The 16,435-nt window shown below is 39.8% G+C and overlaps 1 protein-coding gene across 4 annotated transcripts in view; it reads left to right on the forward strand.

Annotated features, from left to right (window-relative positions):
* Positions 1 to 15,638, forward strand: part of LOC137257625 (mitochondrial sodium/calcium exchanger protein-like) — a 33,529-nt gene extending 17,891 nt beyond the window's left edge. For 2 of the 4 annotated variants that reach the window (XM_067794981.1, XM_067794971.1), the window contains exons 9-17: positions 292 to 372; positions 3,826 to 4,007; positions 6,441 to 6,582; positions 7,075 to 7,196; positions 8,134 to 8,211; positions 11,348 to 11,423; positions 11,781 to 11,861; positions 12,099 to 12,163; positions 12,347 to 12,619. In XM_067794981.1, the coding sequence (XP_067651082.1) occupies positions 292 to 372; positions 3,826 to 4,007; positions 6,441 to 6,582; positions 7,075 to 7,196; positions 8,134 to 8,211; positions 11,348 to 11,423; positions 11,781 to 11,861; positions 12,099 to 12,163; positions 12,347 to 12,538 (1,019 nt within the window). In that variant the 3' untranslated portion in view covers positions 12,539 to 12,619. Of the gene's footprint in view, positions 1 to 291; positions 373 to 3,825; positions 4,008 to 6,440; positions 6,583 to 7,074; positions 7,197 to 8,133; positions 8,212 to 11,347; positions 11,424 to 11,780; positions 11,862 to 12,098; positions 12,164 to 12,346 lie in introns of all 4 variants that reach the window. The other 2 variants (XM_067794957.1, XM_067794963.1) reach the window with 2 other exon arrangements.
* The last annotated feature ends 797 nt before the right edge of the window (positions 15,639 to 16,435 follow it).

A 16,435-nucleotide genomic window follows, 5' to 3' on the forward strand; every position in this document is an offset into this window, starting at 1 on the left:
TTAAAGTTTCTACTTGATATGTTATTAGTTCAAGTTTGTCTGTAATTTGACTTGAGTGAAGGTGTATATGGGTTCAGGAATGAGCCTTGACGAAACAGTTAGGTGATTGAGGGAAGGATCTGACGCTCTGTGACACTCTTCAACACTCTCGTTCCAGAATATTCTTGTAAATGAGTTTAACAATGTGAAGTTGATGCTGTTACTCGAGTTGTGGAGCTGTTGTGTGACATCTTGCAGAATGTGCGCCATGTATTTTACTAACATTTTCCCACATATGTTGTCTATGACAAGATGGAACCGCCTCGTCTCCCACGAATCCATATAACATTCAAGAGGAACTGTTGCAGGCCACAGTTTCCATAGATACCAGAGGTACAGAAGCATATCTTGCAGTGTCATTCTCACTTTCACCTAATGTCCATCCATTCATCATCCGTTTGTCTGTTTGTTTGCACAGGCTAGCATTCATCATGTTTGTCTGTTCGTTTGCCCAGGCTAGCATTTATCATGTTTGTCTGTCTGTTTGTCCAGGCTAGTATTCATCATGTTTGTCTGTTTGTTTGCCCAGGCCAGCATTCATGATGTTTGTCCGTCTGTTTGCCCAGAGAGAGAGAGAGAAGGACTTAAACCAGTGTTTACAAATCTATTTTCAGTAGCTATCATGAAATATGTCAATAATATTTAACAGGTACAAAATGAATCTATAACAGTTTGCGCACCACTTCCCCCTTTGTGAACTTTTCAAAAAGCCATTTTGTCCTTTGAGCTATGATTTCAGTAAATAAATAACAAGTACTGAATAACAAGTGGCATTAACTGACTTCCAAGTCGCCATTCAGTATGTGTGAAAATGACACAAGTGATCATACATGTTGCTGAACCTGGTTTGAAAGAAAGAAATTTGTAATACAGAAATTCATGTGTCTCTCTCTGAGAAGGAAGGGAGAAAATTCTTGACATGGCATTTTATGCATCAGCTGGTCTTTCTTGCTTTCTGTATTTGTGTGTACTACTAACACATGTTCACAGATGACTGTCTCCCAGAATGCGGCACTCTGCCCAGCAGCATGTGTCGTCAGTTTCTCTGTATCTAGAGATTATCCCACTGTCATCCCTCATTGTCTTGTCGCCCGATCTGTGTGTGATAGGCTTGTACCTGATTGGCTGAGTTATGAGATTGGGCATATTTAATCTGCTCTTTGGTCCTGCTTTGTGTTTAGGTCGACCGCGCTGGGGCTTGTTTCAGTGTCCAGGACCTGTACAGTTTGTAAGGCTTCATGGTTGTATGTTTGTAAAAAGTCCATCTGCCATGCTCACACATGACAATGTTTTAAACATGACAGTTCTCACACATGAAATTTGTCTGCCTTAAAGTATGCTTATTTATATTTTCTTATACTGTTCGTTTTTGCATCCTGCACTTTCACCAAGATGTTGGCAGATCACCACACTTTATTTGGCATTTTGAATTGCTTTTTCAATAACTTTATTTCTCATTCTGTGTTTACTAATAGTTGCTATAGTGTAACTATGAAGTCTCTGATTGAATTACTGTATAATTAAGTTAATGCATCCTGCTTACTGCACATGATATAGGTGAAGTAAATAACGATGTACTTGAGGATAGATTTGTCAGTTTCCTAAATGATTATAGGTACTTCTGCTGTAACCATTCGTACAGGAATGTAGCATAGAAACTAATGTTATAACCGGCTGTAAGAGTATAGTACAGATACTAGTGTTATAACTAGCTATGTAGGACATATATGTCTTATAACCGTTAGTAAGGTGTACAGTACAAATGGTTATGTTATGATCAGCTCTATAGAAGTATAGTACATACATGTGTGTCACAACCAGTTCTGAAGAAGTGTAACACATATATTTGTGTTAAAACCAGCTATACAGAAGTATAGTACATACATGTGTGTTACAACCAGTTCTGAAGAAGTGTAACACATATATTTGTGTTATAACCAGCTCTATAGAAGTATAGTACATACATGTGTGTTACAACCAGTTCTGAAGAAGTGTAACACATATATTTGTGTTATAACCAGCTATACAGAAGTATAGTACATACATGTGTGTTACAACCAGTTCTGAAGAAGTGTAATACATATATTTGTGTTATAACCAGCTATACAGAAGTATAGTACATACATGTGTGTTACAACCAGTTCTGAAGAAGTGTAACACATATATTTGTGTTATAACCAGCTATACAGAAGTATAGTACATACATGTGTGTTACAACCAGTTCTGAAGAAGTGTAACACATATATTTGTGTTATAACCAGCTATACAGAAGTATAGTACATACATGTGTGTTACAACCAGTTCTGAAGAAGTGTAACACATATATTTGTGTTATAACCAGCTATACAGAAGTATAGTACATACATGTATATGTGTGTTGTGAGCAGCTACATGTATATGTATAGTATATATGTATAGAAGTATAGTACATATATGTGTTATGACCAGCTATGTAGAATCATAGTACATATATGTGTGTTATGACCAGCTATATAGAAGTATAGTGCATATATCTGTGTTATGACCAGCTATATAGAATCAAAGTACACATATATGTGTGTTATAGCCAGCTATATAGAAGTACATGTATAGTACATATATGCGTGTTATGACCAGCTATATAGAAGTATAGTACATATATGTGTGTTATAGCCAGCTATATAGAAGTATAGTACATATATGTGTGTTATGACCAGCTATATAGAAGTATAGTACATATATGCGTTATGACCAGCTATATAGAATCATAGTACATATATGTGTGTTATGACCAGCTATATAGAAGTATAGTGCATATATTTGTGTTATGACCAGCTATATAGAATCAAAGTACATATATGTGTGTTATAGCCAGCTATATAGAAGTACATGTATAGTACATATATGTGTGTTATAGCCAGCTATATAAAAGTATAGTACATATATGTGTGTTATAGCCAGCTATATAGAAGTATAGTACATATATGTGTGTTATGACCAGGTATATAGAAGTATAGTACATATATTTGTGTTATGACCAGGTATATAGAAGTATAGTACATATATTTGTGTTATAGCCAGCTATATAGAAGTATAGTACATATATGTGTGTTATGACCAGGTATATAGAAGTATAGTACATATATTTGTGTTATGACCAGCTATATAGAAGTATAGTACATATATGTGTGTTATAGCCAGCTATATAGAAGTATAGTACATATATGTGTGTTATGACCAGCTATATAGAAGTATAGTACATATATGTGTGTTACGATCAATTGTAGAGGAGGGGATACATAGGTTATAACCAGTAAAAAATAGTATGATGGCCTGGAGGATCTGAAAAGGATCGATCGTCTTGCACACAATGTTTGATAGCACAAATACATCTGCTTCATGGAAAGGATAAAAGTTTCAATTGTTTCATGAGATTCAGTGATAAGTCATGCTGTGTATGATTAAAAGTAATTAGTGTTTCCATTTTAGACACTTGTAACAGGAACAGCTCTCTCCAAGAGATATATATTCATGTAGAATAGTTGTAAATCAAATAGTAATTGTTGAGAGACTTATCCATTGACACGTAACATTTTTAAGGTAGACAGATTCTTTACTGGAAACTTTATCATTTATTAATATTTTCACATTTTACATTTATTACTACATTGAAGGGGGTATTTAACTCCCCTCTGCAATCCATGGGTAGTTTAGTTGAATTTCCCCTGTGTAACAGTACAGGCATGTGTGTTATTGCCAACTATGAGCCAAATATAATTCATTATGCATCACCTTATTCATCACCAGCTCATGAAAGAAGTCCTCTACTGGAACACGCCCAGGTTGAAAACTACACTCTGCCTAAGAAGAGTTCTTCAGAAAGGGAGGACAACTCTGCCTTCATGGAATTCCTCGAAGCTGTAAATCCAATTGATGTTGAGAACTGGCCTGACAAGAGGTTTTATTCAAAAGGTTATGAAATTTTCAAGGTGAGATTATACAGAAAATGGCATTTTTTTTTTCTAGTGGGGGTGGGGGGGATAAGGTCATCAGTATTAAATAACAGTGGAAATATTATGGGGAAATACTGTAAGCATTCCTTCTCAAACTCAGTATGTATATGTTTATCACCATGTTTATATAACCTTAGTTTTAACGCATTTAGGGGTCCATATTCAGTGTCTTTGAATGCCATTTAGAAGTGGAAGGAATAGAATGTATAGTCTGGTTCATAATTATTGAGAATTTTTCTTCTTACTTTGAGCTATCCTAACACCTCAACTGATTCACTGATACTTAAAACTAAGTAATGGTATAAGGGAGGTAACTCATCTTGGCCTACTGAGTATAGTACAATTAGAGTTACCTCCCCTGAATTTGTAGCAGACGTCATTTTCCTCAGCACTGTCAACAATGTCTGCTGAAGATAAAAGAAGGTTGATTTTTGAGTTGTGTAATCAAGGAATTGATGATGTAAATACATTGGCAGAGAGAACAGGAACTGCTCTTTCTACTGTGTATAGGATTAGGAGGAATTTTAAAGAGGGAAAGGATTTTGGGCACCAGAAAGGAGCAGGGAGACCCAGAAAATTGGACTTCTCAGATCGCGTCCGGATGGGAATTTTAGCGTCTAAAAAGCAAAGGGCAAGCATCTCCAACATCAGGTATGAAATGATAGAAAGGGGATCAACAGTTGTATCAAAATCTACAGTTAGAAGAAATTTGATTGATCTTGGATGGGAGAAAAAGACTGGAATTCCTTCTCCTCTCATGAAACAAGAACATAAAGACAGGCGTGTTGAGTGGTGTTTGGCACATGAAAACTTTGACTGGGAAAATGTGATTTTTACTGATGAAAGCTCAATATGGGTATATCCCAATAATGCGAAAATATGGACAAAGTCTGCGTCAGCACCGTTGTATCGACGACCTAAATACAGCCCAAAGTTTCATGTATGGGGAGGGATATCCTTATTAGGAACGACCCCGCTGTGTGTGTTTGAGGGAAATCTGACAAGTCAACGCTACACTAACATATTAGATAATTTTCTCCTTCCAAGTGCACATGTGTTTTATGGAAATGACTGGATTTTGCAGCAAGATAATGATCCTAAACACACCGCAAAACATGCCAAGCAGTGGTTTCAGGAGAAAAATGTGACTGCATTACCACTTCCTGCATATAGTCCCGACTTAAATCCCATTGAGAACATTTGGGGGATGATGAAGAAATGTGTGAATCAAAAGGGGTTGACAAAAATTGAAGACATGAAGAGAGAAGTGGTCCGATACTGGGACAGCATAACTCACGAGACACTAACCTCTCTGATAGGAAGTATGCCTACCCGTCTTAGACTGTGCCATGAAGCTCAAGGAGACTTGATAAAATATTAAAATGTTACCTACACAACATGAAAAGGTCAGTTCACTTTCACAATACATTCAATTTTATCTGATTTGTTCTCGTTTAATAATATGAAATGCTTTAGCTATTCTCAATAATTTTGAACCATACTGTACATGGATGTCAACTTCTGTAAATGAGAAACACAACATTATGTATATCCTTATTCCTTTAAGAAGCTGACACTCTTGCTCTTGTCCATATTCTCAGTCATATATGTGCTTCCACATTGCTTAGACACAGTCTCTCAAACACTGGGAGGTTGGAAGACTTGCAGAAATGGATATAAGTGAGATGTTTTTGCCAATACTATACTTGGCTGAAGTTCTGAGGCACATCATAGAGGCCATGTGAGGAGGCTGTTGAGTGTACCATCCTAATGAACGACTGGCTTCAACTGACCCAACCAGCTGTAGTTATCAGAAATATTTTCAGCCTAATTTCTTGACAAGCTTGATTGAGTAATTCACAATTTAGTCAATGATAACAACTACAGATACACCCTGTGAAAAGTGAAGTCTGGTTATACATGCCACTGTGCTTAAAAATAAACAGTTGAAAAAGAGTGGAAGCACCTGTCACGTATTTCGTTTAACTGTTAATCCATATTTTGTAAGAATCAAAAACATTACAGTTCTCCAGTTCCACTTGCAGTATGACATTGCTCGCCATATGGTCAATGTCCTGTCTCGCCATATGGTCAGTGTCCTGTATCCTGATCATTTGAGTGTCCTGTTCTTTTGAGAATGTGAATAATAAACATGTTGCATATATCTTTTAAAACTGAAACTTCCTGATTATTTTTACCCTGGTGTCTGTCTCTGGGAATATTGAACTTGAACATTGTATTTATGTGAAGCCATAGGCTGCTCTTACCTGTGAATCATGTAATAGACATTGGATATCTTGCAGGGACTTCATCGTTAAAATTACCTGGTGATCGTCATCTGATTTTAAATTTTAACCCCACTCACCAATATTATTTGCTGCTACAGACTGTTGTATCTGTGTTGTGCAGTGCCCAATCTTGCTGATGCTGAAGTTGACCATCCCCGTGGTGGACTACAGTGGCAGTGATGACGACAAAGACAATTGGAACAGACACCTAAACTCCCTACACTGCTTTACTGGGCCAGTGTTTGGAGTTTTTGCAACAAAAGGTAGATCCAGTAGAATTAAGGGGGAATGTTTCGTCGTGTTTCATAATACCCACAAATCTGTAAGATTGCTATCTTGACTGGCACTATCTGAGCCTAGGGATTGGTTGTTAGCACTCACCTGCTTGTGTCATCACACCCAGCTGTTATATGTTCATGCTATCTACCACCAGTTCCTCCAATATTCACAGGTCAGTTATATAAGGCTGATATATTGAGCTCTACATTATGTAACTGTAAGTGGGTGGCCTAGTGTTCGGTCGTCAGGGTGAAACCTCAGGTTCCATACATGGTCACAATGTGTGAAGACCCTCTCTGGTATCTCCCACTATGATGATGATGGAATATGGCTGGAAGTCCTGTAAAACTAGGCTTACTCACTCACAACTGTAGGTCTCAGAGAGAAGACTTCAACACTGTCTTTGGAAGACATGGATTTGGGAGCCAGCACTGTTGTGTTGGGGAAGGTTTAACATTTCATGCTTGTGTTTCCAGTTGCATTTGTGAAACTGGGCGGTGCGTTCCCAGTATGGGGTCTGGTAATGATCATCGGTGGCGTCCTTGGCATGACAGTCTTCTGTGTCACCAAGAACACTGACAAGCCTAGATTCCATGCTGTGAGTCGTAGTAGTCATGATTCATTTATTGAAATTTTTAAAATACACAAAATAAATAACCATTACCCAACTTGACATAGCTCACACACAGGCATGAAGAATTTTATTAAACAGTTAGCATTTAATCACCCAACAGCATTTTCATGTTGCATGCAGGTATTTCTGTACTGAATAGACCAAGTGACTGAATGTATCCAGCCTGTAGCCAGGAGCTCTGCAGCTCTCGATAATACACAGATGGATAATGTCCAGATTTTATTAAATTTTAGACAGTTTGGCATTTGGAACAGCACTTGAACCAATCTTCAGATAAAGCTCCAAGGCAGAAATGAGGTTTTAATCCTTAGTTTGCATACGCCCAGTCAGCTGGAACAAGAGAAGAACAAAGAAACTTGTCAGTATCTGATATGAATTATATCTTGTGAGTGAGTACTTGGGGGATATATACTTCCCATCAAAAGTTAATAGTAAAATAAAGTAACTTACTTCAGGCAAGTGTTCTAGACTATGTTTTGCAAAATATCCATAGTGTGAAATGGTAATGTTTACACATGAACTGATGTATGGTAAAACATTGGAAAGATTACTGTCATGAAATTGATAAAATCAGTGAAAATTGGCAAATTTTTTGCACCCCCCCCCCCAAAAAAAAATGCAGTTGTACATATTCACAATATTTGCTGATGCTTTTCAGCAAATTGATGGATTATCCTTGTACAGTTGACCTACATAATGTTTACAGTTGGTTCCCTCAAGTTTGTTGAGAAATCAATCTTTATTGAAGCCATACATATAAACATAACGTATGATGAATGTTTCTAGTGAGTTTAAACGTTTGATAGGTCTAGTAGCTCTGTACAGCCAGTAGTTAACACAGGAATGTAACTAGAAATAGAACAGTTATATTTATATCCCTGACTGTACGTCCTTGTTTCAGTTGTTTGCCTACCTGGGTTTTGTTGTCGCTGTTGTCTGGATCTACTCGGTCGCTAACGAGATTGTTAACATTCTGCAGGTCAGTTGAAACATGTCGCTTCTCATTTCCTTCAACCAGTCCTCAGATCCTGGATTCTAAATTGTATTGCATAGATCCAGTCCCAAGACTTGGACTTGGGTGCCTACTTGGAGACCTATTGATGGTTTGATCCCGACTTATGTTAATAGATGGTACTTGTTTTTACCTTACCTGGGAAGCCATGTTAAACTGTGGCCTGGTGTCTCAGTGGGCGTCACTGTTACACATTAAACTGTGGCCTGGTGTCACAGTGGACATCACTCTTACACATTAAACTGTGGCCTGGTGTCTCATTGGACGTCACTATTACACATTAAACTGTGGCCTGGTGTCTCAGTGGACGTCACTATTACACATTAAACTGTGGCCTGGTGTCTCAGTGGACATCACTCTTACACATTAAACTGTGGCCAGGTGTCTGAGTGGACATCACTATTACACATTAAACTGTGGCCTGGTGTCTGAGTGGACGTCACTGTTACACATTAAACTGTGGCCTGGTGTCTGAGTGGACATAACTATTACACATTAAACTGTGGCCTGGTGTTATAGTGAACGTCACTGTTACACATTAAACTGTGGCCTGGTGTCTCATTGGACGTCACTGTTACACATTAAACTGTGGCCTGGTGTCTGAGTGGACATCACTATTACACATTAAACTGTGGCCTGGTGTCACTGTGGACGTCACTATTACACATTAAACTGTGGCCTAGTGTCATAGTGGACGTCACTGTTACATATTAAACTCTGTCCACTCAGACACCAGGTGTCTGAGTGGACGTCACTATTACACATTAAACTGTGGCCTGGTGTCTGAGTGGACGTCACTATTACACATTAAACTGTGGCCTGGTGTCACTGTGGACATCACTATTACACATTAAACTGTGCCCTGGTGTCTGAGTGGACATCACTATTACACATTAAACTGTGGCCTGGTGTCACAGTGGACGTCACTATTACACATTAAACTGTGGCCTGGTGTCACTGTGGACGTCACTGTTACACATTAAACTGTGGCCTGGTGTCTGAGTGGACGTCACTGTTACACATTAAACTGTGGCCTGGTGTCTGAGTGGACGTCACTGTTACACATTAAACTGTGGCCTGGTGTCACTGTGGACATCACTATTACACATTAAACTGTGGCCTGGTGTCACTGTGGACGTCACTATTACACATTAAACCGTGGCCTGGTGTCATAGTGGACGCCACTGTTACACATTAAACTGTGGCCTGGTGTCTCAGTGGACGTCACTCTTACACATTAAACTGTGGCCTGGTGTCTGAGTGGACATCGCTGTTACACATTAAACTGTGGCCTGGTGTCAAAGTGGACGTCACTGTTACACATTAAACTGTGGCCTGGTGTCTCAGTGGACGTCACTGTTACACATTAAACTGTGGCCTGGTGTCTGAGTGGACGTCACTGTTACACATTAAACTGTGGCCTGGTGTCTGAGTGGACGTCACTGTTACACATTAAACTGTGGCCTGGTGTCTGAGTGGACATCACTATTACACATTAAACTGTGGCCTGGTGTCTGAGTGGACATCACTATTACACATTAAACTGTGACCTGGTGTCTGAGTGGACATCACTATTACACATTAGACTGTGGCCTGATGTCTGAGTGGATGTCACTATTACACATTAAACTGTGGCCTGGTGTCTGAGTGGACATCACTATTACACATTAAACTGTGGCCTGGTGTCTGAGTGGACGTCACTATTACACATTAAACTGTGGCCTGGTGTCTGAGTGGACATCACTATTACACATTAAACTGTGGCCTGGTGTCTGAGTGGTCATCACTATTACACATTAAACTGTGGCCTGGTGTCTCAGTGGACGTCACTATTGCACATTAAACTGTGGCCTGGTGTCACTGTGGACATCACTATTACACATTAAACTGTGGCCTGGTGTCTGAGTGGACATCACTATTAGACATTAAACTGTGGCCTGGTGTCACAGTGGATGTCACTGTTACACATTAAACTGTGGCCTGGTGTCTGAGTGGACGTCACTATTACACATTAAACTGTGGCCTGGTGTCTGAGTGGACATCACTATTACACATTAAACTGTGGCCTGGTGTCTGAGTGGACATCACTATTACACATTAAACTGTGGCCTGGTGTCTGAGTGGACGTCACTGTTACACATTAAACTGTGGCCTGGTGTCTCAGTGGATGTCACTGTTACACATTAAACTGTGGCCTGGTGTCACAGTGGACATCACTGTTACACATTAAACTGTGGCCTGGTGTCACAGTGGACGTCACTGTTACACATTAAACTGTGGCCTGGTGTCTGAGTGGACGTCACTATTACACATTAAACTGTGGCCTGGTGTCACTGTGGACATCTCTATTACACATTAAACTGTGGCCTGGTGTCTGAGTGGACATAACTATTACACATTAAACTGTGGCCTGGTGTCTGAGTGGACGTCACTATTACACATTAAACTGTGGCCTGGTGTCTGAGTGGACATCACTGTTACACATTAAACTGTGGCCTGGTGTCACAGTGGACGTCACTGTTACACATTAAACTGTGGCCTGGTGTCTGAGTGGACATCACTATTACACATTAAACTGTGGCCTGGTGTCTCAGTGGACATCACTATTACATTGTCATGGAGAATATATTTCATATTACATCCCAATTTAAAAGAGCTTTTGAATAAGTAATATTATAAGTGAATCTGGATCGATGATGTTAAATGTGCTATTGTCTAACAAGGCATGCAGTCATCCAATTGATGACAGATATACCATGACAACATGCCTCATTAGTCTGGAGAACAAAGCACCTAACCTCCGATCAAAACGTCTGTTGTTCAAGTGCCACAATAGGACATTGAAATTGGTATGGCTGCAGCTCATTCATGAAAATATGTATCTGTGCTGAAATTGACATGCTTCACTTATCCTGCACAAACTATGAAACATAATGATGTATAAAAAGAATCCTTGAGTACAATAAAGTGATAGATAACAATTATTTCTTGCAGCAGTTGAAGTTGTGGCAGCTGTGAGGCAAGGGGGGTAACTCTGAGGAGACAACAGCATAAAATAACAGGATATATACAGACTTTATAGTATTTGAAGTTGTCATTTCAGACATTTGGTATTGTGTTCAACATCAGTAATGCTATCCTGGGGCTGACATTCCTGGCCTGGGGCAACAGTATAGGAGGTGAGTCTCTACATGGAGTAGTGACTTGTGTGTTTGTTTGAGCCAGCAGTGGAACATTCTGTTTTGATCTCATCATATATATGAAAAATCTGAAATTCAACTGGCTAAGATCTTGACTTCATTATATTCATTTGAGCGAACAGTGAACCTTGTTTTGACCACTCAGCCTTCACATCATATGTATGAAAAGTCTGGAGTTCTGCTGGGTGAGCATGGACTATATGATCTTATCTTTCTCAGAGTGACTCTTTGGCTGTCCATCCGTTTCACATGCACGTACCCAACTGAAATCATTCTGCTTTTTATGATGAAGCACTATAATATCTGAAAACGTCGAATTGTGATTCTGCCTTGCAGATCTGATAGCCGACTTTGCCATGGCGCGGCAAGGGTACCCTCGGATGGGCATCTCTGCCTGTTTTGGTGGCCCTCTCTTCAGTATCCTAACCAGCTTGTTTGTTTGTTCTTTAATACTGCATCTTTAAATGTTCGGACATCAGACATCGCACACCACCCCCACAGACCAGAATTTAAAGAATATTGATAGCAGCTAAACATATGGGGGAAGTAAAACTGATCTGTTTCAAACTCACGACCACTATAGCTTGATCGTAAATGTTTTGAAGGAGCTGAGGAGTATTTCACAAGAGTACATTCCATCCTTATCACGGACAGATATGTTGCTAGGTATTGGAATCCCTTTCACGATTGGTACATTCAAGAGAGGAGGAAACTACGAGGTAGGTCTTGTGTCAGTGTAGTTTGTGGATTTTCTGTACTAAGTGTAACATGAATGTACAGAGCATTAGGCCAAAGCCTCCTGTGTGTGTCACTTTTACCACCTGATGTTGGGTATTGTTTCTTCATAGTGTTAACCAGGGGCATGTAGCTGTATGATAGCAACCATTTTGTGCCTATTGCAGCTGCGGTTGACGCTGGTGGAGCTGATCCTAGCTGCCTTCCTCTGTCTCAGCCTCGTGTCATCACTCATCATTGTGCCGCTTTCCGGGTTCCGAATGTCAAGGCCGTACGGAATATTCCTCTTCATCCTGTACGGGGTCTTCATAACAGTTGCTATGTTGGCTGAGACCAATGTTATCCATGCCAACGTATGATGAGTTCTTGTAGCCATCACCATGACAACTGCTTACATTGCAGTCATCACTATGACAACAGGTTACATTGTAGTCACCATGACAGCGGTTTCACTACCATGTCACAGTTACATTCCAAATAGCTGTTGCTATTGACATAGTCACATCTCATTGGTTCTTTTGAGGAGTTGCCAGGGTGACATAACCAATATTAATCTACCCCTGGTCTATTCAGTCATTATCCTTCGTCATACAGAGGGTATTTAGCCACTGTAACAAACTGCCACTTAGTTTATTAATATAATTTTGATATGAACAATTCCCTTTCTGTGGTTGTCCTGTGTGACTGCAGTGGTGAAAGGGTGTCCTGTGTGAATGGAGTGGTGACTGTGGGTGTCCTGTGTGACTGGAGTGGTGACTGTGGGTGTCCTGTGTGAATAGAGTGGTGACTGTGGGTGTCATGTGTGACTGGAGTGGTGACTGTTGGTGTCCTGTGTGACTGGAGTGGTGACTGTGGGTGTCCTGTGTGACCGGAGTGGTGACTGTGGGTGTCCTGTGTGAATGGATTGGTGATTGGGTGTCCTGTGTGAGTGGATTGGTGACTGTTGGTGTCCTGTGAGGGGATTGGTGTCTGTGGGTGTCCCTTTGTGAGTGGATTGGTGACTTGGTATCCTGTGAAGGAGTTGGTGACTGGGTGTCCTGTGAGTGGATTGGTGACTGCAGGTTTTTCTCTGAGGGGTTTGGGAACTGCTTGTGTCCCGTTAGGGGGTTGATGACTGTGGGTGTCCTGTGAGTGAATTGGTGACTGTGGGTGTCCTGTAACGCGGTTGGTGACTGTGGGTGTCCTTTGTGGGTGGATTGATGACTGTGTCCTGTGTGAATGGATTGGTGACTAGGTGACCTATGTGGGTGGATTGGTGACTCAGGGTGTCCTGTGTGACTGGAGCAGTGATTGTGGGTGTCCTGTGTGGTTGGATTGGTGACTCAGGGTGTCCTGTGAGTGGGTCGGTGACTGTGGGTGTCCTGTGAGGGAGTTGGTGACTCAGGGTGTCCTGTGTGGGTGTCTTGACTGTGGATCTGTGGGTTGCATGTTGATGTTGATTCTGAAAGGTTAACAGAAATATATTTATCTATGTATATTTATCATATATAAAACAACACAATGCTCTTTATACCATGTAATATAGAATATACAGGTATGCTATGTTTCAGTTTTATAGTAAATCAACATAATGATACATTTGATTTCTATGTAACATAATGAATTGATATTCTGATACATCATATTTCTATGAAATTTATAGAATCAATATACTGATACATTCTATGCAATATCGCACATTGATATACTAATAGAATGTATTTCTATGAAATACTGAACTGATATACTGCTACATTGTATTTTTATTTTGATTGAGGAATTTATGATTTTGGAGATTTCCTTCTCCACAAGCACACATATCCTGTTAAACATCTGCCATTATACAGACAGTCCCTCCTGGATTCCTCATTTTTAAGAATTCCATAGCAAATTTAAATATATTCTGCATCCCGTTTTTCAAAATTCTGCAAAGCATTCTGTAGTTACGAAAAATGATAATTCTCAAAAACATGGCTGTATCAGATTCACAGGTTCATCACATTCAAAGGGCAGCCGACATTTAGTATTTTCTCACAAGATGTTTTCTAGAATTGGACACATGATCTAAAACAGTATTCTCATGAGTGTGATCAGCAGGAAAATGGCAAACTTGGCAGGTATTCTGCATGAAAATGTGTTTTTCACCAACCAGACATTTTTGTCCCTGCCGCAATGTGGAACTAGGTCTATGTATAAAGAAGCGTCTGTAGGTCAATCTGTACATAGGTCCTGATTCTTGGTAACGGGATATCTCATAAACTGTCATACCCAATTTTGTATGACCTTCTTATTTTCAAGATCACCACGACCCTACTGGTGCTTTTTGGTAGTTTTGAAATTCTGAACAAACTCCCCTGGGCATTTCCATGACAAGTTTTACCTCTACTGAATTTGGTGGTAGTGTTCTTTACCAAAGCAGAGCTCTAAAACTGTTTCCTATTTCTTTATCCAACTTGGCACATAGATAGATCTGATGGTGTACTTGTGCCTTTTGGTAGTTTTGGAATTCTGAATAAATATTTTTTTATGTTTCCGTGGCAACAAGTTTGACTTTGATTGAAATTGGTGGTGTTGCTCTTTTCCAAATCATAACTTATGAAACCTTTCATTACTGTCCTTCCACTTTTCTATATACACACCAAAACGTTTGGCATAATCATAACTTGTAGACATTTTCGTGAAGGATTCTTTGTTTTCTTGTTTTTTTTCAACTGCTCTACAGGTTAGTAGGGGATATAGGTGACTTTGTTATCCTGTATTCTGTCTCTATCTCTCTTCATAATATCTTTCTCTCTCTCTCTCTCTCTCTCTCTCTCTCTATATATATATATATACATATACACACACACACACACACATAGATAGATAGAAATATATTTTGTTTGTGTATGTATCATAAAGATCATATGTTTGTTTTTTCCCATCATTACCTATCTGTGAATCATACAGGATGATCTCATCAAATGTTGCCAAAGCAGTGACACTTGTGATATTATTGGAACGCTGCCACAACTCTCCCAGGGACGAGAACAGTAAGGTAGCCTAATGATTAATGCTTCTGCTAGTCACACTGAAGATCAGAGTTTGATTCCCCACATGGGTACAATATGTGAAATACATTTCTGGTGCCAGCACGTAGATGGAATATTGCAGAGAGCCATAAGACTATACTTACTTACTCTCACTGTGCCACTCTCCTGGACGCTCGGCTTACTCACAGAAATCATGCTATGCTGTCATGTGTTTCTGTCAACAAGTGCTTGTATCCTGGGAGTTGGAACATTACAGGGAGAATCACCCTGCTATTTTTGTCTCCTGCATACAGGGTGACTGATGTTACAGGAAGAAGATGTTGCACATATGCTGCACATCTGAATACTGTATAATACTGCTTAATACTCTTTAGTACTGCCTAATACTGACCAGTCTTACTGGTACTGTGTGCAATAAACTCCTGATTAAAGATTGGTATGGTTTTTATATCATGTGTTTGTTGTCTTTTAAGGAATTCATAAATGGGTAAAATAGTGTTTCCACAGTAACAGTGTTGCCTGGCCCAGCTGGAGCAGACAGACAGACACACACATGCACATACACCTGTGATACTTGCATATACACCTGTGATACTTGCGCATACACTTGTGATACTTTCTGCCTCAGGCACTCCTGCTATGTTCCCATCCTTGTGCACTAGCAGGGCAGACATACCTATTAGCTTTAGTATCAGTCACATGTAGTTCTGATTTTCTGAAACTACCTTCGTTCTGTATGACCTTCAAGAAGATCACCATCTTTCAGAGATTTGGTACTTTGGCTTTCGCTTCTGTATATCTTTGGATCTATGACATATAGGATGCCTAACTGAAGGTGTTGACTTACCTGAGTCCGTCCTGGGGCGTGAGCTCGAGACATTTTTCAGGTTGTGAAAAGCCATACTTTAGCTGAATTATGTTGACTTTGATTGAACTTGGTAAAGACGTCTGCCGATGTGGAAATGAGATTGGGATTAACGATTAACGCCTCGTACGTTGTAGCCTACCCACCTCCAACACAGCAAAATGACTCTACAGTAACCCAGTCCTCGTTTCATCTCCTTAATGTCAGGAAACATATTAATGTCTTTGCAGTATTATGTGACTTTGGATCTCACCAGCGACCTTCTACTGACTGGGCATGTGCTTTGTCCACTCGCCCAACTTTCGGGTGGTCCTTTAGTACTGTGACGGCGTAAAAAACCGGATCCAAGTTCAGCTCCAGTTTTACGTTAAATCAAATTA

The sequence above is a fragment of the Haliotis asinina genome, chromosome 1, assembly GCF_037392515.1.
Source record: "Haliotis asinina isolate JCU_RB_2024 chromosome 1, JCU_Hal_asi_v2, whole genome shotgun sequence".
Lineage (NCBI taxonomy): Eukaryota > Metazoa > Mollusca > Gastropoda > Lepetellida > Haliotidae > Haliotis > Haliotis asinina.